Source organism: Prionailurus bengalensis, chromosome F2 (assembly GCF_016509475.1).
Source record: "Prionailurus bengalensis isolate Pbe53 chromosome F2, Fcat_Pben_1.1_paternal_pri, whole genome shotgun sequence".
Classification (NCBI taxonomy): domain Eukaryota; kingdom Metazoa; phylum Chordata; class Mammalia; order Carnivora; family Felidae; genus Prionailurus; species Prionailurus bengalensis.
In genome coordinates this window covers 67,107,413-67,129,402 of record NC_057353.1, presented here as the reverse complement: position 1 = coordinate 67,129,402, position 21,990 = coordinate 67,107,413, and the positions used below count along the sequence as shown (strand labels likewise).

General features: G+C 38.8%; 1 protein-coding gene across 1 annotated transcript in view; it reads right to left on the bottom strand.

Annotated features, from left to right (window-relative positions):
- Positions 1–2,206: 2,206 nt before the first annotated feature.
- FAM91A1 (family with sequence similarity 91 member A1) overlaps positions 2,207–21,990 on the bottom strand; it is a 45,040-nt gene continuing 25,256 nt past the window's right edge. The window contains exons 16-24 of the mRNA XM_043601704.1: positions 19,271–19,419; positions 17,839–17,973; positions 17,570–17,683; positions 13,354–13,426; positions 10,487–10,636; positions 8,435–8,539; positions 7,805–7,928; positions 6,468–6,537; positions 2,207–5,146 (exon numbers count right to left, since the gene is read on the bottom strand). Of these exons, the coding sequence (XP_043457639.1) occupies positions 4,961–5,146; positions 6,468–6,537; positions 7,805–7,928; positions 8,435–8,539; positions 10,487–10,636; positions 13,354–13,426; positions 17,570–17,683; positions 17,839–17,973; positions 19,271–19,419 (1,106 nt within the window). The 3' untranslated portion in view covers positions 2,207–4,960. The remainder of the gene's footprint in view (positions 5,147–6,467; positions 6,538–7,804; positions 7,929–8,434; positions 8,540–10,486; positions 10,637–13,353; positions 13,427–17,569; positions 17,684–17,838; positions 17,974–19,270; positions 19,420–21,990) is intronic.

Genomic DNA, 21,990 nt, shown 5'->3' with positions numbered 1-21,990 from the left:
AACAAACCCACTCTTGGCAAACCAAATTATGTTTATTATGAAGAACCTGCACATGACCGTTAAATGATAAACACATCTTGATTCATCCACCCAGCAAAGTTCTCAGCAACAGAAGGGACAAGCTACTTACTGATTTGCATGACACCATGAATTTAAAATGCATTCTGCATTGCTCTTGTAAGAGGCCAGATTAAAAAAGCTATGAATTGTACAACCTATTTACTTGACATTCCAGAAAAAGCAAAATTATAGGAATGGAAAACAGGTAAGTGGTTGTGAGGGGTGGGGTGGGGTGGGGGCTGAGTACAAAGAGAAATCTTTAGGGTGATGGGACTGCTCTGGGTAGTACGGAGATGGTGGGTACATAATCACAAACTTGTCAACGCTCATGCAGAGTGGACTTTATGGTGTGAAAAACCCAACAGGGATGTCAAGATACCTCAAGTGGGGTGCGCAGTGTGACAAGTAATCTGTTTCACGAATGTATGACATAACCTCAACAAAAAAAGTGGGAAATAAAGGGAGCTGAACTAAGTTACTATGGAAAGTAGTACTTTGAGCAGATACAGTAAAGCTAAGGACAAGACAAGACTTGAACACCGAATTCCATTTGTTGGTCCATTTTTCTCACAGGGGTACAACTTAACTATTCTGAAACCACTTTTTAAGTATTCTAAGGTTCAACAAGCAAATAAATTGTAGATAAAGAAGTCAGGGTTCTCACTCTCAGGAAAAAAAGTTACAAATAAACATGGAGGCAAAACCTTGTAGTGCTGGCTGAGTCAGTATAATTGAATGTTTAATATATATACAGACAGATCTAGAAATAATTACAGAGACGTGTACTGTACATTGGTTAGTATGCACATTTCACTGAAAAACCACAGCAGCAGTAGCAGTGAGCACATCCAACATCCCGATCTTTGTTTCTAAATACCATTCTCTAGAGATGCCTGGGTGCCTCAGTTGGTTAAGCGACCGACTTCAGCTCAGTTCAAAATCTCACAGTTTGTGGGTTCGAGCCCTGCGTCGGGGTCTGTGCTGACAGCTCAGAGCCTGGAGCCTGCTTCCGATTCTATGTCTTTCTCTCTCTCTCTGCTCCTCCTCAGCTCGCACTCTGTCTCTCTCTCAAAGATAAATAAACATTAAAAAAAAAAAAAAATACTGTTCTCCAATGAAAGAAACGAGGGCTTCTTGGAGAAATAGCTAATTCTAGGAATGACACTCAGATAATACTTGGCAGTGCTAAAAGGTAAAAATATGGTCTTAGAAAAATAAGGGCATGTCAAAAGAATTTAGGAGCCAACCTCAAAGAGTCCCAAAGCTGAAATAATTCACCCAGTAAATTACAACGGTATTAGATTTTAATCTAAAGCAGAAAATAAACTGCCACAATCACATATTAATACAAAGTATCAAATGAATAGGAAAGAGGAACAAATTTTCTTTAAGAAAAATGCTAAATAATATATATACTGTCCCCTCCTCTTGACTGTGGGCTAGATTTAGTAATTCACTTCCAAAGGAAAAAAAGTACGGAAAGTGAAAAAATACAGTGGAAAGACCTCGTGGGCACCAACCTAGCCAATGAAGGAATATCACCGGTAATACCTGCTAACATCATGTACTTGATATTATACAGTGTAGAAGGGCACATCAACTCTGTGCTCTCCTTCCTGATAAAGCATAACCTCAAATCTACTCACAAGAAAACGTCCGACAAACCCACATTAAGGATCATTGTACAAAATGACCCATCAGTACCGTTCACAGTGTCAAGGTCTTGAAAGACTAACTGTCACAGACTGGAAGAGACAAAGGAGGCATTAACGACTAAATAAATGAATGCAGTGTGGTGTCCCGGGCTGCTCCTAGAACAGCAGAAAGACATTAGTGGGAAACAGAAACCAAATAAAGTCCGTAGTAGACACAGTTAGCAGAACTGTCCCAAGGTTAACTTCTGAATTTTGACAAATAAATGCCATAGTTTGCACAAGGTGTTAACTTTAAGGGAAGCGTGGGGAAGGGTAGAAGAAACATCTCTGGACTCTCTGCAACTTTCCTATAAATCTGAAATTATTCTAAAGTGAAAAGGTCATTAAAAAAACATGTAGGAAAGCCACAGCACTGAAAGCATTTAGTATTGAGGTGCTGTATTTAATACTGAGAAAGGGACTTACAGATTATATACACATGTCCACAGTAATTTGATCAACACCACAGTTTATTGTAAACATATTATAAGGTGTCAATAATCAAATTGACAACACTTTATACATTTTGTTGTATAATATTAACATCATACCAGAAAACAGTCCACTGTACTCACTTACAGTTTTGGTACTTTAAGATCTTTAAATACAAACTGTATTTGAAACACTGAACATAAAATAGAAACATGAATGGCAGAGAATATTGAATACATCAAGTAAAAGAAAAGTGATATTCCCCCCCCAAAAAACAAATACAAAATCATCTGATTACATACTTAAAATGAAAGAAAGAAAGGAATCAAGAAAACCTGGTATGTTTGTAAATGACATAAAGTTGTATTTCTTTAGATCCACCTGAGAGGTTAATCTGGACCATGCTAAATTCTATGTCCTCTGTGACTTCGTTTTCTCTTGGTTTCTAAAGAACGTTTCCCATGGTTTAAGCTACATTAAGGGGGGAATCGAATGGGGAGGTAGCACAAAGCCAAATGAAATTACTTTAGAATTCTTTCTTAAGTCTTCTTTGGCAAATAACAAAGTCTGTATTTAAAATTTAACATGTTGCTGAACTGGATCAAAACTTGTAAGATTTAGGAGATACATCTTTACGTGAGTTAACATGTGAATGAAACAAAGCCAAGTTCATAAAGCAAAGCACAAAAGCAGCTTTCACATTTTACTAACAGCTCTACAAAGCAGATTCTCCCTCCTTAAACATATGAGAGGTTTCCAGCTGGGAATCAGAACTTTCTCCATTCACCGGAGAAATCAGAGTTGTCCACATGTTTTCCAGTATTTTCCCTAAAATTCATGATCACTGTTAGGTTCTATTTCTTCCTCTATTCTCTCAAAGGTAATATAGCAGCAAATCACTCCCATATTTTAAGTTTTCAATTAACCACCAACTGGGTTCACTGCCAACAACTACAAATTATTCGATTCTTTATTAGTGTACATGTCATTACAGTAGGCTTAGATTGTTAATACAGGAATAAATAAAATAACTACAGTTAATATAAACAAAGCAAATGAAAATGAGATTAAAGAGCCCTGATCAAATGAAATACTTACAACTTTCAGTTGAAAAACTGTAAGTTACATACATACCTAATAGCACTAGGAATGTACAATATCAATTATTGGAAAAATAAATGAGTGATTCACAGTCATAAGAAATTATTTTAATATTAGTATGTATTTTTCCTTTTATAGACAAACATTTATAACATACACTTGATTTCTACCTCATATAAGACAAAGTAGAAAACTAAACGTTACTGCACTTACCCCAAACACAGCACTGACCGTGTGCCACAGGTAACCTGCTCCAAGATATTCGATTCTATAGGTAGGCCATGGTATTGAATGCATGGTTATGTTAACAGTTTTAAGAAAGGCATATATTTCCAGAAGTATGTTAAATACACAAATATCAGTTCTATAAATGACAAAAAATTATCAGCAAAAATGTTTAGGTTATAACATTCCCAAATTTTCTAATGCTTTAAGTGTTTTTAGATATATGTTGTTTGACCAGTTAGTTTGGTTACAGTTTTAAACAAGCAAACCGTTATCCTATGAGAAGAGCTACACTAAACTAGAACACTGCACAAACTTCCCAAGGAAGGTAACTTAAAAAATCTAGAAAGTGATTCCAATTATTCTAATTAACATTTGAGATCTAAAAGAATTAATGATTTGAGAAACATTTTGAAATTGCTCAATTTTTCTTTATCAGTCCCCCCAAAACTATTCACATAAATTTAAGGTCCAGATTGCCTAAGAATGTCTTCAAAGTAGGTTTATCACCAAATGTTTTGATCAGAAGACATATAGCCTTAATGCCTCTAAATATGTAATTCTAACCTAAAATCACAATCCTTGGTTTTTAAACACCAAATTCGATTTCATAACAATTCATTGGTAAAGCTACTAAACAAAAAATAAATGAGGGTAAAAACGTGCAGCAGCCACAGTTACAACAGTGGAAAACAAATTCTATTTTTCCATAAAGACTCTATGAAAATATAAAGCCCAAAGTGAGTGACGACAGAAGTCCACATATAAATGTTGTTTAAAAATAGAATGTTTTCCAAAGCTTCTCATGAGATGTCAATGTAGAGTCAGAGTCTGAGTTAAGACCTTATAAATCAAGGTTAAGTTATACATAACTATGCTGATTTACATACCTTCAACAATGTTCAACTCATATACATAATTTACAGACATCCACAGAAATTCTTAATGCCCCATCATATCATCTCTCAAAACTGGATGTTTAATGTTTTATAGTTTTGCTACTTTTAAGTACCAAGAAGCCTTTTCAGGGGAAGAGTTCCACCTCTTCCTGTGATCCCCTAAAGAGTAGGTAACAAAATATAAAATTAAACAAGATTTATGTTTGATAAACTAACATATAAAATTACCACTGCAATAGTCATAGTGACTGCTTATAAACGTAACAGTCATCATAAAGCCTATAAAGTATATCCTCAGTTTTATAAAAGAAATGCAGATTGTCTCAAGGTAAAAAATACAGTGCAGGCTGCTAAAAAGCTCTTTGTTGCATTAGGAGGTGCAATAATGAGGAAAACTTTAGAAAACATGAACATGTTCCCCAATCTCTTCACATCAGTTAAGCATGAAGTGCACTGTAGCAGCAGGGTGCTTCTTAGTGGCGCGCACTATAAAGCTACGTTAAGAAAAAAAAAAGGCAGAAAGTGTGAGCAATGCATGGTGGAACGAAATTATTGCAAATGGAGATTAGCAACAAGAAGTGAGGAAGGTGACCGTCCACTCCACTCTGATAAGACACCATCTTTAAATATTAAGTTCTTTGCAGGAAGCGGAACTCCCGTGTCGGCACAGGAGGACTGTGAAGGCACACTGGAAAAGCTGGCCTCTGTGTGAACATCCAGTGTGGAAGCACCTTCCTAGAAGACCAAGGAAGAGAAAAAATCCCATATTCGACACTTTACCAAACCACTGAACATAGCTAGTTACAAATACAGACTTTGCCCAAGGAATGTTTCTGGGATGCAAAGCACTGTGGGAGATGCCAAGATCTACGTCACAATCCCCAATAATCAATCAGGGGAATTACTGTACGCGGTAATGACTGACACAAGTCACACCACGATAAGCGCTTAGAAATAAACAAAAATAGGCTAGGAGGCCAGAGGACAAGAAAAAAGTTAATTCTTCAACAATCTCTAAAAACCCCTCACGTGACATTAAGCACCCAGAACACTCCATGCTCCCAAGGCTCTCAGACTCCCGTAACACTTAGCACAGACCTCTCCCCAGGACTCCAGGCTCAAACATGCACCGAGCTGACATCTGCTCCTGGATGTTTCGCCACACGTTCCACACTTACCATGTCCAAGACCTTAATTCTCCAATTCCTCGCCAGCCTTCCCTACTCCACACACGAAGCTAGTCCAGAAACAGGAGACTCATTCTTGAGTCTTCCCTTCCTCACCACACCCTCAATCTTTTCCTCACATTGAGTTAATCAGGTCAATCCGTCTACATCCAACGTGTATCCCAAACTGCTTGATACAGTCAACAGAGCCCGCCACCCAGTCTGGGCCAGTGGTTTCCCAAGTGGGGTACTCACTCCAAAGCAGGGCACGCGACTCTAAAAATCTTACAAATGCTCTATCGACTATTACATCCTTACAAAATTTCTATTTTTGTGTATGTTTTATAATATCATTTGCTGATATAACAGTATATATGTGCAATCAACCTTTATTATGGATACATGCAAACTTTGGGGCTATTTTTAATGAAAAGGGGAGCTCAGCTACCAAAAATTCTCACCTGGGCTATTATAACATTCTCTGAACTAGTCTTGCTTTTATGCTTGTCCCTTTTTCATCTGCTTTCTGAACAGTAACTAATTTTTTAAAACAGGCAATCAGAAATAATGTCATTCCTATTTAAAAGTCTTTAACAACTGGGGCGCCTGGGTGGCCCAGCTGGTTGAGCATCTGACTTCGGCTCAGGTCATGATCTCACAGTTCATGAGTTCAAGCCCCGCATCCAGCTGCTGCTGTCAGCACAGAGCCTGCTTTGGATCCTCTGTCCACCCCCACCCTCTTCTGCCCCTTCCCCGCTCGCACGCCCCATCAGTTAAAAGTCTTTAAATAACATCTCTTTGCACTCTTTGCACTTGAGCATGACACGGAACTGCTCTGCATCCTATAAAGCTCTATGCAAATACCATTTGGATTTTTTGGGTTTTGTTACCTGGAATGAGTGAACAAAGTTAAGGACTTGTAGAGAGAGTTTTCTACTGGAATGTAAGAGGTTCTGAAGGCTGAAAAAAAAGGGAAATTTTAAGACAAATATAATTTTAATGGCAAGAACTAATATCTCACAATAATTTCAGCAATTTAAATGCATTTATATGTGTAAATACATTCTGATTAATCACATAAAAAATTAAAACATTTTTCAGTAGTTCTCATCCGTGAAATTTCTGCCAGTTTTAAGAGTAGGGAGTTTAACAGTGCATAAAAGGACCATTCTGAAATAAAAAACCATGTATAAAACGAAAACTGAGAAGTTATTGTCAGGAAGAGTTTAAACTATTAGCAAATATAAATGTTAAATGAAAGAAAATTTTTTAAATGAAAATTCAGGCAGGAATGACAATTATGATACAAACTTCAAATACCCAATGTAATTTTAAAATACATCCTGATAAAAAGCCTGACAGATTTAATACACATCAACCCACCTAAATCAAATATTTTTCAAATATGTAAACTGGTAACAATCATGGTGGCCATCTTTAAAGCTGTTATTAGTGTTTCTACTTTTTTACTCATGTATGTTACTTTCAGAGAACTGCTGAAATTATTTGTTGACTGAGCACTTTTAATCTTCTGATAAACTATATTAAGCCAATTAAATGAATTACTTCTACAACTTTGTTTTCTAAAAGAAGTCAAGGAGACCTGTGGACATCAGCTCTCTCAGCCACCCTACCAAGACAATGAGATTGAGGAATATTCCCATATGCTCCAAAGTCGCAGAACTTTCACAACACTGCCTCTTAGCAACTGCTCCCAACAGATCAGAGTAGGCATGGGAAACAAAACCTACATACCATCTCTGAGAAGTAATACGTGCTCATTTTAGAAAACATGGAAATCTGAACAAAATTTAGAAATTCAGCTATAATTCCACCATAATAGATAACCACTATTTACATGACATAATTTGAACGTGTGTTTGCTAAGAGTGACAGAAGCGCACAAGGGAAATGTTCTAGACACATACATATTACAAACACTAGGTTTGTCATCTCATATACCTCGCCAGACCTGGTAATTAAGTTAACATAACTAAAATTAACCAAAACATGTGTCCCAAATGTTTGCATAAGTCAGATTTTTGAGGTGCTGAAGTTTAATTTTGAAAAATATAGCAAAATCCTTAATTAGCAATCTCTATTCAATCAACAAATATACTCAAGGCAATTACCATGCTCATGTGTGAAATAAAAGAAAATAAGATGTAACAACTGAGAGCCTAGAAGTCTCACAAATGAAAAGATGACAATGAATATAAACCCTCACCTCTCTTTTCTGCAAAGGCCATGTGTCGCAATTTTTCTACAAACTTTCCGGTTTAATTCAGAACTAAACAATGGAATTCCAAAGCACAGCTCAAGAGGAACCCAATCCGCTTCTGTTGTGGCAGCTACAAAGGGCACACAGCTGTTAGTCACATAGGTAGTCACATATATTATGACTGGCCAGGGTTTAACTGAGGCTCATAAATTTTCAGATTCCTCCTACCCCCGCGGTATCCAGCAATGGGCTTAACAGGGGAGAGGATTCAGAGAGGTCAGTGAATCTCTGAAACAGGAAAGAATCTTTCTTGAGTATGTACGTGCTTCTGGGGAGAAGGCACAAAGCTTTCATCAGATGTTCAAAATGGTCTTTTCCCCCCAAAAAAGATATCACAAGACAACTACAGGATGAAAGAATTTAACATAGGAAAAATGCAACTGAAGTCATTCTCAGATCATGTTTTTATAATACTTTAATTGTTACTCTAAACATAAAAAAATGTTTCCTGGTAAATGCTTACTAAAAGGCCCACTGTGGATAAATAGAGCAGACAAATGCCATCCAAATGATGTAACAGAAGAGTTAAACATCAGAAACTAGTCTAAAGCTACAAATTAATTCTTAAAGCCTTACCAGAGTTGTGTTTTGTTCCCGAGTCTAGAGTTGCTTCCTCAATGACCATTTCAAATGACTCTGTGCTCCCATTTACATCTGAGCCAGAAGCCAAATCAGGGTCTCCTTGTAATTAAAGGACATACACAATGTTAGGGTTTAGTAGTCGGCACAAGTCGTCAGTAAATCGGTTCTAACGGAAGAGAAGACTCCAGCAACAGGAATGACAATGGAGAATAATGAACAGTCTTCAGCCTAAAGCAGTTCCCAAGGAGGGGGCAATTTTGTCCCCCAAGAGACCTCTGACAATGTCTGGAGACCTATGCGGTTGTCGTGAATGGGGACAGGGATGCTACTGATATCTAGGGATGCTAAACATCCTACAATGCACAGGACAGTCCTCCAAAACAAACAATTATCCCGCTCAAAATATAAATGGCGCTGAGGTTGTAAAACCCTGGCCAAAGGAAACAAGGACTCAAAAGGCAGAACATAAGTTTATTAGACTTTCACTTAGATCTTTACCAAAGTCGCTTCTATCCCCATGGAAATATGCAATCTGATTATGTTATTCCTCTTCAAAATTCTTTGACTCTTCGTATCTTCCAGCACTGAAGATCCTCCAAGATCTCCTGATCTTACCAACTTCTTTACTCTCATTTTCTACTGCTTTCCAACAAATTCTTTCTTTTTGCCAAGATGAGCTTACTCTACTGCTTGATTCCCTCTGCCTGAAAGGCTGCTACCCTCCAAATACACAGCAACCATCTTTTACGTACCCCAATCCTCACTTTTCAAGACTTACTTCAAGCTTTACCTGCTCTAAGAGGCCTTTTCTGATAGCTCAGTTGGCCTGAGATATGCCTTCTCGGCCCTACATCAGCACATGGAGCTGATGCCAAGCTTTGGCACAGATTTTAACACTACGCGGCAGGCTGACTCACTTGCTTGTCTCCCTTTCTAGGGTTTCATTCCTTAGGTCTTACTAATTTCTATCTTTCTAGCACCTCATCAGGTACTCCATAAATGCTGGTGGAATGAAAAAAGAAAACATGGAAATGCCCCTGTGATACGTGGCAGTCAACTGTTAAAATTTACTCACATCTTCTGGCCAAAGGTAAAGGATATTTGGGGTGGATATTTAACTCAGAGGGAGCCAATCCGATCCACTGGATGGCTAGCACATCAATCATATCTACTCAGGATTGCACACTAAGAGGCTCAGGGAATATAGTCAATCAACGACAGACGTTTGAATTGAAAGGTTTTCTAGAGTCATGGACAGAGCTGGCACTATGGCCACCAAAGCCACATACAAGCCAAAACTAGGGCAGAGTGGAAACAATCAGTGAGCATGAGAAGGTGACATGCAAATAAATTCTTTAATTAAAAAAGTAAAGGAAAACTAACTGTTGTCAATATGCAAGATGGGCTGGAGACAGAGGAGAATGAGGCCAGGAAGGCTAGGCAGGAAATGGCTGCAGTGATTCAGGATTACAGTATTGAGACGCAGGTTAGATGGACAGTTACAGAGAATTTCAAAAGAAATGAGAAGAGAAGAAAGGATATGAGAGACACTTCTAAAGACTAATTCCCCAGAACGTGGAAACAAAGTGGACAGCGTGAAAAAAGAAGAGGCAAAGACAAGATTTTAGGCCTGGGTCATTGAGACAGTGGTGCCTTTGACAGAAAAAGAAAGGCTGAATGGGAAAAAAAAAACCCTGTTAATTCTACTTTGGAAACCTCTTTACAAAGAGACTCAAGTTCTGAAGCCATCACTTCACAGAGGAACTTAATTTAAAGCCTATTACCACAGAGCCAACAGTAAAGAAAGGGCTAAAACCTAAAAACCACTCCGTACTCTAACCCCAGGTCAGTACTTCTGTATTTTCTCCATCTGAACAACTGATATTAGTCCAAATGATGACACAGAATATTTTCTCACCTTAGTGAAAAAACACTAAGTATTACATAATTCGACATCCCCACAAGAGTCCCTGCTTCTTAAAATACTAAGATTGCAATAAACTCAGTACAACCACCTTAATTCAGAGAACCCAACCACTGGCTGACCTCTCTCATCAGAAGCGTCACTGAGTTTTCTGTGTGCAAGGCGGCTCGAAGCATTCAACACGGTGACATATCCACAAAAATGCTGCAGATCCACTTTGTTCCTTAATATCTGCAAGGCTTTATGAACACTCATGTTGACGCGAGTGAACTCTAAGAACAAAGAGGTGACATTACACTGTAAGTACAGTTTTGTAACATAAAACAACATCAAAAATGTAAATATACCTTTATTGAACAATTCTTAGAACTCCTTTTATACTTGAATCTATCAACACTGATTCCAACACAAGCCTACTTGTGAATGGAAAAACCTGGCATACACAGATTTATTTATAGCCTCCAGGAGGCATTTACGGTATCAGAACAAACTATGTGCTAAGCAAGCAAACAGGGCCCGGTCAGGGGAGCCTAGGTGGCTCAGTTGGTTGAGTGTCCAACTTCAGCTCAGGTCATGATCTCACAGTTCGTGGGTTCAAGTCTCACATCAGGCTCTGTGCTATCAGCACAGAGCCTGGAACCTGCTTCAGATTCTGTGTCTCCCTCCCACTCATGCTCTGCCTCTCTCTCTCAAAAACAAACATTAAAAAAAATATATTTTTTAATAAAAAAATAAAATAAAAAATTGGGCTGGTCAGTGGCAAATTCTCTAGACTTCTCTTTGTGGTTCTATTCTGCCTCAAAAGCTTCCTTGTTGGGCTTCTATGTACTACATACACGTTACATTTTTGAAATGTATTAAATACACATTATATTTTTGAAAACCTTTTTAAAGTAAAATTATTCCTATTTAGACAAAAGCCGAAAAGGACTTGAAATTATATCCTTAATAAATTATTCAAATACCAGTGCAAGTTTTATAAATACATGAACTTCTATAACAGAAATATGCTCTATACTCAGATATGAAGATTCTTTTATAATTCACACAATCTCTCAAGGCAAGAGAGCTATTAATCAGTTTTTGAGATTTTGTATAAATTTTAAGATCCTGTTGTCACTAGCCTGTATCTTCAGGTGAACTAATATTTTTCCACAGAATTTATTTTTGTAAAATGTTTATTTTTGAGAGAGAGAGAGAGAGAGAATGGGAATGTGTGCAAACAAGGGAGGAGCAGAGAGAGAGAGGGAGACAGAGGGTCGGAAGCAGGCTTTGCACTCTCAGTGCAGCCTGATGTGGGGCTCGAACTCATGAACCATGAGATCATGACCTGAGCCGAGGTCGGATGCTTAATCGACTGATCCACCTAGGCGCCCCTCCACAGAATTTATAAAGTATCAGAGGATTAAATAGCAAAGTTTAATTGCAGAGAAGTACTTATTGAAAAGGGGCTATTTTTTTGGAAGAGAAAACTCTTCTCTAAACTTTGTACACATTTATTCACAACAGGCAAGAGAGAGAACTTAATTTCAAACATGAGGCTTCCGCAGTCTGGCTATGTGAAAAGGAAAAAGATATTTTAAAAATCTTCCTTTCCCTCACTCTATTATTTTGGGAGAACATTAAGTTCTTATATAAACTAACAAAAATTAGATTACTTGAACCATTCACTGCTCTCTAAAAATTCAAGCAAGATGGCTCTAAGAACCAGAAAAATAAGATTATACAACAGCAATTTTACATGGAGTAGTGCTATATAGATATATGTTAAGTTTTAATCGTATTATTTTTCTTTTGAACATATATACCTTCCTAATATTTGACAGAGAAAGGGTCATCTCCTATATTAAACAAAAGGAAGAATAAATTTGCTTTTAACAGATATTCTCTGAACATCTTATACCAAATGTACTTAGTTCACATCCAATTCTAGAAAGAGAACACTTTAAACGGGTTTTCCCCCTGCCCTTGATTCTAACTAGCTTTATTTAGTTCAAACTCTATAATCCACTCAAATCCTAATTGCAAAAAGTAACATTTAACAACAAAATCAAATGCTGAAAGAGGAAATACATGCAGGTACTCTGTAAACTGTAAAGTATTATACCCATATTCAATGGCATGTATTTCTAAATCACCTAAAAAAGCTCCTGGGTTGGAAGAGGGAGGCAAATAGTATGTAACACCGGGAAAGAAAAAATTGGCTTTCTAAGGTAAAAAAATTCCCTATGAATTCTTCTCCCCCAGCCTCCAAATAAACAATAAAAGAAAAGTAAAAGGCTAAACAGAGAGGAAAATCTAGTCTTTCACCTAAACAGAGACCTACTGATTCTCTTCATCTCCAAGGCAAACTAGTATTCCTTCAAAGATCCTAAATAAGTCTTATTCTACTAGTTCTTTATGGGAAAAGGCACATGACAGAAAACTACCTTTGCTGTTGGGATGAGCACTGGGTGTTGTATGTAAGCGATAAACCACAGGAATCTACCCCAAAAACCAAGAGCACACTTTATACATTGTATGTTAGCCAATTTGCCAATAAATTATAATAAAAAGAAAGAAAGAAAGAAAGAAAGAAAGAAAGAAAGAAAGAAAGAAAGAAGACAACCTTTGCCAATACTCTTTAAAAGTGGCAATGATAAGACCCTAGAACTAGGGTGTCTAGGTGGCCCAGTAAGTTGAGTGTCTGACTTCGGTTCGGGTCATGATCTCATGGTTCATGGGTTCGAGCCCCACCGTCAGGCTCTGTGCTGACAACTCAGAGCCTGAGACCTTTCGATTCTGTGTCTCCCTCTCTCTCTGCCCCTCCCCAACTTATGGGCCTGAGCTTTCTCTCTCTCTCTCAAAAATTAATGAACATTAAAAAAAAAAATTTTTTAAAGACCCTTGAACTCAAAGTTTTAAGAATTCACTTCCTGCTATGTTTTCTACCAAACTGTTGACAAAGATTAATGATAGAGAACTCAGATATAATTTAAAAGCAAGATACCTCCTTGTAGTTCTGTTTCATCAAATGGAAAAGGTATGTGGACAGTTTCTCCTATCCCATGCAAACCATGTCCCTAAACATGAAGAAACACAGTTGAAAGTTACACAAGAAATCTGTATTTCCAGTAACAGATAGTCAAACAATAAATAAGACTATGCCATGTGATGGCATATTCTACACTAACATACCATCAAAAATCTTTCAACAATTTTTAATTTTTCTCAGCAAGCAAAGACCTTAAGTGTGTATTAACTTATAGGACAATGTGTCTCTACATGCGTGTACGGCTAACGATAAAGAGAGGCCGACTGAACAGGTACATCAGGTGTGAGACAACTGAAGACTGAAATCAGGCACACTCATACAAGGGTTAGCTGCAGGTCCGAGAGAGGAAAAGTGGTGAAGGAATCCCATCATCAGTCACCTGGCATATCATGAACTAGGAATGCAAAACTCAAACACCTGTACTCAGTGACATATTCAAAATTATATGATTATGAATGCCCCCAACTGGGGTTAAACAAATCAACGTATGTATTTTCAATGCAGCTACCAGAAAAAAAAAAAAAAAAAAAAGGAAGCTCCCTATGAACGGAAATGGAAAGGTCTCCAGTTGCTAAGTGAAAAAAGCATGGGGATATAGCACTGTGTGTTGGCTTGCATCTGCATAAAGAAATTCTAGAAGAGTACAGCAGAAACTAAAAATGTATCTGATTAGGAAAAGAAATGGGGAGAACTGTGAAGATAGTGTTGGAAGGGTGGTGATACTTTCCTCTATGCATCTTTTAACAGTGTTTTATTTCTGAATCATGCGAAGGTTCTATCAACTCAAAAACTGAATTAAAAAAATCTGAGTCTAACCACCCCATTCCCATGCTACAAATAATAATTTAGTTTTATCTATTACTTTCAATTAATGTTCATTTGAATTTTGTTAGTTTTAAAGCATTCTTTTTTTTTTTTTAATTTAAATCCCCAGGTTTATTTTGGTTTTATAACTGTTTAAGAATAATAAGAATGAGGGCGCCTGGGTGGCGCAGTCGGTGAAGCGTCCGACTTCAGCCAGGTCACAATCTCGCGGTCCGTGAGTTCGAGCCCCGCGTCAGGCTCTGGGCTGATGGCTCGAAGCCTGGAGCCTGTTTCCGATTCTGTGTCTCCCTCTCTCTCTGCCCCTCCCCCGTTCATGCTCTGTCTCTCTCTGTCCCAAAAGTAAATAAAAACGTTGGGAAAAAAAAAAAAAAAGAATAGTAAGAATGAAGAACTTAATTTTATGTTTATGTGTATTTAGTATCGCTACAAGAGAAAATTTAACACTGGGGATCTATACATTTTTCCACTGAAAAAACCCTTTGCATTATTTAAACTCAAAGTACTCTGATACACAAGAAAAAAAATTATTTCAGAGAAAAACTGCACTCATTTCAATGGTGCGTATGACAACCCGAATGTATTTCTTCTGGCAGCCCACTTTTACCTCATCGGTACCATTATGATTTATACCCCAATCAAGGCTGTTACAATGAAAGCGTGGTTTTAATCAAAATTGTGTTTTAAGTTCCAGCAAGATGAATTTCTCCCATAAAACTTAAAATAAAAGAGGCATTCTTTTTTAGCAAAAACAAAACTCCTCATAAACACGTTAAAACTGGGCCACATCTGCTACCACTACCGCCACACGGCTAACACCTTCTGGGACCGTCCCGTGTGCTGGGCACAGGTACAGGCATTTTATGTAGATGGTGCAATTCGCTCATTCATTTCAATGACCTTAGGAACCATTATCTTTAGTCTGCAGGTGAAGGAATTCAAGATTATTTAATTTGCCCAAGATTCCTAATAAATGGTGGAATCAAGATTTTAACTTAGGCAGACTGACTCGAGCCCACGTCTCACCCATCCTATGAGGTCATCTGCCACCACTACCCCTGCTAGGTGTCCCCCCTGCTGGCGAACGCATCCTGTTCTTCGTGCTTTCAACTACCTCCACGTGCTGATGCGGACACTCAAGTCAATGCTTCCTGTTCAACTCTCGTCTGGATTTCAAAATGTCTTCCATTACCGACTAGATAGCCCTACCACCCAAATGTCCCACAGGCACCTTAGACTCAGCCTGCCCCAAACACAACACACATCATCTGACCCCCATCAACCGGCTCTTCCTCCTCTGTTTGCTCAAGCAGGGATATCACCATTCTTCCACCTTCACAAGCCAATCCCCCAGGAATCCTACGCTTCCTCTTCTCATAGCCTTCTCAGACATCTGATCAATTCCATTAATTTTAATTTGTAAGAATTATTGAATCCAGTTTCTCCTTTCAGTACTTATTCTTCTAATCTAGGCTGACTTCCCCTCTTACCGGGACTCCTACACCAAATGCTAATTGGTCCTCTTGCTTCAAGTATCTTACCTTACCCAACCCTTCTCAGCATACTCTCCAAGCTGATCTTCCCAAGACACACTGACCACATAAATCCCCTGCTCAGCACCCTTTGCTCTCTTTCATCAATCTATAGGGTACAGTCAAAGCTCGGTAGCAAAAGGGTCAAGGCACACTACTCTCCAGGGCCTGCCTACATCAAAACACTCGTAAGTAGCTACTCTGAGCCAGGTGCTGTTCTAGGCACCAGGGAAATAGCAGTGGAGGAAAAGAAAAACATCTCTGCCCACAGGTTTATTCATGCTAACCCCTGTGCCTGACCTGGCTCTCTTCTGTATCCTCCTTCTGTATGCAGCCTGAGTCTCATTTTCTCTGAGTGTCCCCTCAGCCTTTCTCCTTGCCTCAAGGCTGAACTGGGTACTTCTCTCTAATGCTGGCAGCGTAGATAATTCTATTCAGCACTCAGCAAAAAACTGAAACTGGCTGCTTATGCAACTTTTCCCACCAGACTTAAATCCCTTGAACACAGGGACCGTGACTTATTTGTATATCCACGTTAATTAGCACAGAATATGGCACATAACGATTGATAGTTGAATAAACCAATGAAATCTTTATCGAGAACCTATTATGAAACAGAAAGTGTGCCGCACACTTCAGCACATTCTTATTTCTCTCAACAATCCTAGGACTATAAATTGCTTATCTCACCATTAGCTGCTACATTATTTTTTGTTGCTATACAGTAAATGTCACCATCTCCGTTTCATGGGTGGGAAACTAACAGAAGTATCTTCAAAATGTCACACAGCTCATTAGCATGTGAAAAGAGGGCCCCATCACCAGGCATCAAGAAAACACAAATGAAAACTACTATGAGATACCATTCACACCCACCAGGTGGGTTCTAACTTAAAAAGTCAGATAATACCAAGTGCTGGTGGGAATGGAAAGTGGTGCAGCCACTCTGGAAAACAGCCTGGAAGTTCCTTAAACAGTTACACACAGAATCGCCATATGACCCAGCATTTCCACTCTTAACCACATACCTAAGAGAAATGACAATACGGCCACACAAAAACCTATAAATGAACAGTTACAACAGTGATTACTATGATTCTTAATAGCCAAAAGGTGGAAACAACCCAAGTGTCCATCAACAATGAATGGGAAAAACAGATCGTGGTATATTCGTACAAGGGACTTCTTATTTGGCCACAAAAAGGAACGCAGTAATGATTCATGACGGACTGATAACACGCTACAACATGATGAAGCTCAAAAACATTCTGCCAAGTAAAAGAGACCGGTGACAAAAGACCACACATTACGTGACTTTGTGTGTGTGAAATGCCCAGAAGAAGCATTCTGGAGAAAGAGCGAGTAGATTAGTGTTGTTTGGGGCTGGGGACTAGGGGACTGAGAACGAAAGGTTCGGGAGTTCTTTTCGAGGTAATGAAAATGTTCTAAAATTGAGCTTGATGATGGCTGTGGATACCTGCAACTACACTAAAAAACACTGAAGTGTGCAATTTAAATTGGTGAACTGCACGCTACGTGAATTATACCTCGATAGGGCGATCACATGTATCAAACAATTATGGCCACACAGGTAGCAAATGTGAAGCTGGAATTCAAGTCTGGGTCTCACTACAAAACCCATGTTGTTTCTGGGATTCCCACACTGCCAGACAAAGGCCAGGGCAAAAATCCGTATCTCACCTCTTATGTTTCAGCTTGACAAATTTCAAATCACCGATATCTGACTGTGACTTAACAAATTAGAATCTTTAAAAATAGAAATCCAAAACTGGTTGTTTCAAACAAAGCAACTGTACCTGAATCAAAACTGCCGAATGTGTTAAAGCATCATTCAGCATCGTGAGCACGTTGGACGTAGGGACTACCCCAGGGTCATGACCCCAAGATGTTATTAGTAATCGATCATAGCCCTACGGAAAAGAAATGAATGAAGATAAAATGGCATTTAGAAATTTTAAAAAACAAAAACTAAGAAGATCTCAGTTTATATCCAATGCTAAAATGCTGCTTACCAATCTCTACCCTCCTCAAAAACAACTAAAGAAACAAACCTCACACAACATACCTGGAATATATCTGGCAGTTTTCGAAGTCTTGTACCTTTGGACAGTAAAAGAGATGGTGGTCCTTGCCCAGTGATGTAATAAATGTATAGTTTAAACCAGACAGAACTGACTTCTGGGATAGCTGGTCCAATGTGCTATAATCGTGAAACGAGTAAGATAAAGTTGTAATACTTCTCAAAAGCAGCCAAATTTCATAAGGGACCAAGGATGGTCTTACAAACAGCTAATGCCTCACATAAATGCTCACTGCTATTATTCTTATGAAAATAAATTTTAAATGCTCCATCCAAGCGGTTTCCATGTTATTCCAGAATTGAGAAAGCACATCTTATCACCGTAATTGGGAGATGGACCCTGGAGGAAAACACCAAGGTCTGAATCTTGGCCTCGCCCCCTCGGCTGTATCACCTTAAGAAGGCTACTTCTTTGCTTTTCTGTAATGTGGTGACAAAATATCTACCCTGTAAAGACATTGTACGCTTGCTCAAAAGGGTTTAAAACAGTGCCTGTCAAATAATAAGCTCTATTTCAAAGTCAGTCATTGTCATTAGTCACATGCAATTCCTCACAAAGGAACTATCTAACCTTCCATCCATCTTACCATTCCTTCAGTTCATGGATTACTACTGTGCCTAGAAATCGTGTTACAGAACAGGAGGAAATGTGTATACGGGACAGGGTTGGGGGGACACACAAAGAATTATGAAGAAAAAAAAAAAAAAAGTTGGTCAATGTAAAATCTGTAACCACTCCTACCGAACAGAGGACGAATTTGGAGGTGAGGGAGGTGTGCTCACGAGGGCAGCTCGAACAGCACAGCAACGAAATCAACCTTATTCAAGGATCCCTTCCTTTCTTCTACACCATTAACCTTGCATATCTAGGAAACCAGGCAGGATGCAGCCCTGAAGAACAGCTATGTGATCCCCCCTCTTTGAAATGGCATCCTTGCAAAGTACACAAATACACAACGGATTACACTGAAAAAGTAAAAGAGCAGCAGTAATTTTCACAAGTCAGTTTTAGAGATAACTAAAGTTCTAGCTTTCAAGTGCAATCTTTCCCGTTTATTTACCATCATAGCCCCACTTCTAAAACATTTCATTTTTCCTAATTGACTTGATCCCTCAAGGCGATCCAGGCTTCCTTCCTAGAGCATCCAAAACATTCTCTTTAAAATACTGCATTCATCAAGAAAACTTCAACGTGGCACCAATCACGAGATGATACATGAATAAAATGCACCAACTCTACCCAACGAACTGAACTTCTTACAACAGCATAAAATACAAAGCTGCTTACTGATCCCCGATCTTCATATTTGGTATCAGCAAATTGAGATAACACAATCAAACCGGAAAGCCTCTTCTTCAAGTCACCACGAGCAAGTCTGAAATGCCACGGCTAGTGACACTCCAGGTGGCTCTTTACCTGAGGGGTGCAGCTGCTCACAGGCCGGATTTCGTTGGTGAGAGGAGCCATGGAGACGAGTAGTGTGTAATTTTTGTTCAGAACTCTGCTACAAGTTGCAGGGTCCAAACCAAGAAGGCTTTCACAGCGTAAGAGATCCAGAGGAAAACCTGAATTATGATCAAGCATACACATAGAGTGAAAGACTGACAATGTGAAGCAAAAATGTCCAAGACAAAATATTGGTGAAATATTTAAATATTGTAAATGTCTAAAATAAAATATTGCCTTGATATTTAAACATTGTTTTCACAGAGTTCTCTCTATTAAAAATGCCCAATTTCCTTGGAGACCACTAAGACACTTTAAGACTTAAAACTAAGGGTCTTTATTCCCCGGTCTAGCAAGATTAATGGTCTGCTGGTGTTCTGTGAGGCCACCTCTTCCGTTAAAAGTATGTGCTTGCTCCACCTTGCCTCCTCTCCATCCCCAGCCACGCCAGGGCAATGGCATATTATGAAGACCTAAGCGCCACAAAAAAAGCTGTCACCTTGCCTCCCCCAATTTCTGATTTCTACAAAGAGCTTCAAGACCAAGTTCTGAGTATGGCATAGGAACGAGTTCCTCAGCTAAGAATATGTACCCAAAACTGCCGGTCCGTAAAGCATGAACTCACTCAGCACGCAACAGATTTTAAGTGTTCCCATTCTTGATCCTTTCGGAAAATACCAATTCTGTTTGCCCTCTAAAAAGAGATATTTAAGGCTGAAAGAAACTTTGGAAGGTCAAGTTGGCCCATCTCTCACTCAAGCCAAGAATGAATCAAAAAACACATGGCCTGCTGGAAGGGCACAGGAGCACTGAGCACAACTAGCACCAGGACCTTGGTCTTTAATATCATACCCTAGTATGAGAAACCAGGCTCCTAAGAGAAAAGGCTGACTCCAGGAATGGGACAGAAGTACAAGAGAAGATAACACTGTTTTGCCAGAGAGAAAAGAACAGCGACAAAAGTTAAAAAAAAAAAAAAAAAAAAAAAAAAAATTGAAGGATGGAGGCATGGCACAAGAAAACAGGAGCCGGCTTGAAGGGAAACCCACTGGCAAAATCTGAGACAACTGCAGCGTACGAATTAAGAGAGCAATGACTGATTATAAGCCACTGAAAAAAATAGGAATTCATCAATCCATACTGAGAATATAAAAGAATGCCTAGTCCCAGCTGTTACTGGAAGAAATACTGGAATTGGAAAAAAGTGATCAATCTGCAGCCATCACAGTAAAGAATGGTTCAGACAGGACCATCACTGGATGCTCCATCTGAGAGGAAATACTGATGAGGAGTAGGATACGTGCATGGTCTTCAAGTATCTGCCCACAGATTACTTAGTAGTTGAGGGTGGGGAGAATAATTAACTGTACAGAAAACACATTAACTGGGTGATCAAAATTCCCATCACAATGGGGGACAGATGGAAATCACATGCATCCAGATGTCATACCCTTAGAACATGACATTACTTACATGATACTCTAGACTTGAGCGCACAACCTGAATTTACTAATCACAATGAAACATCACCTACACCCCAGGTGAGAAACTTTCTGGTAAAACCAACAAAAAGGGACTATATTCTTGAAAAAGAATGTTCTAAAGGACTAAAAAGGTTACAGATTTGTTCCAGAATAAAGGAGATAGAGGAGACACAACAATTTCATGCAGATCTGATCTTAAACCAGATCCTGCACTTGAAGGGCGAAAATGCTATGAAGGACATGATTAGGTCAACTGATAAACTGGAATACAAACGGTAGATTACTGTATCAACATTACATTTTCTGAAGTTGATGTGAGGGCATAGCCCTATTCTTAGGAAACATACCCTGAGAGGAGGCACCTGGGTGGCTGTCAGTTAAGTGTCTGACTTTGGCTCAGATCACGATCTCACGGTTCGTGAGTTCGAGCCCCTCGACAGGCTCTGTGCTGACAGCTCAGCCTGAAGCCTGTTTCTGATTCTGTCTCCCTCTCCCTCGGCCCCTCCCCCGCTTGCACTGTCTCAAAAATAAACACTAAAAAAAAATAGAAAAGAAACATACCCTGAAAAATTTAGTGGAGTTAACACCATGATACTCCACTTACTCCCAAATTCTGGGCTGAAAGTAATCATACTACTTTTATTCGTTTTAGTAAATTTAAAATATTTCCAAATAGGATGTTTAAAAAAATAAAAACCGCAGGGAGTCTGTGATTTAATGTTAATGGAGGAGAGAGAGTCCTACAGATGTCAGGAAGAACATCGGGTCCACACCTCTGGCAAACAAAGGAAAGACAGAGAACCGAAAGCAGCTATAAGACAAGACTGGCTGGACCCAGATGTGATGTTCATTTTGAAGTATAATGAGAGGTGAGCAGTTGGCTTAGGAAGAGGAGAGAAGGGGAAAAGTTCTATAAAGAGTAGAGAAACTTATGTTTGAGTACAACAATTCAAGAGCAAATTTAATAAAATGGAGAAATCACAGCCACGAGTGAAAAAATGATAAAAAAAAATCTGAGAGAGGAGAGACTAAACAACAAAAGCTTTAACTGGTACCCAAAACCCGTCAAGTATCAAGCCAACCTCCGAGGTTACAAAAATAAACTTAACTACTTTCACACAGATAAGGTTTAGGTTTTCCCTTTAACATACATTTTGGTACATAAATGATTAATGGTGAAAACGTTTAGTCCAGATTACTAAGTGA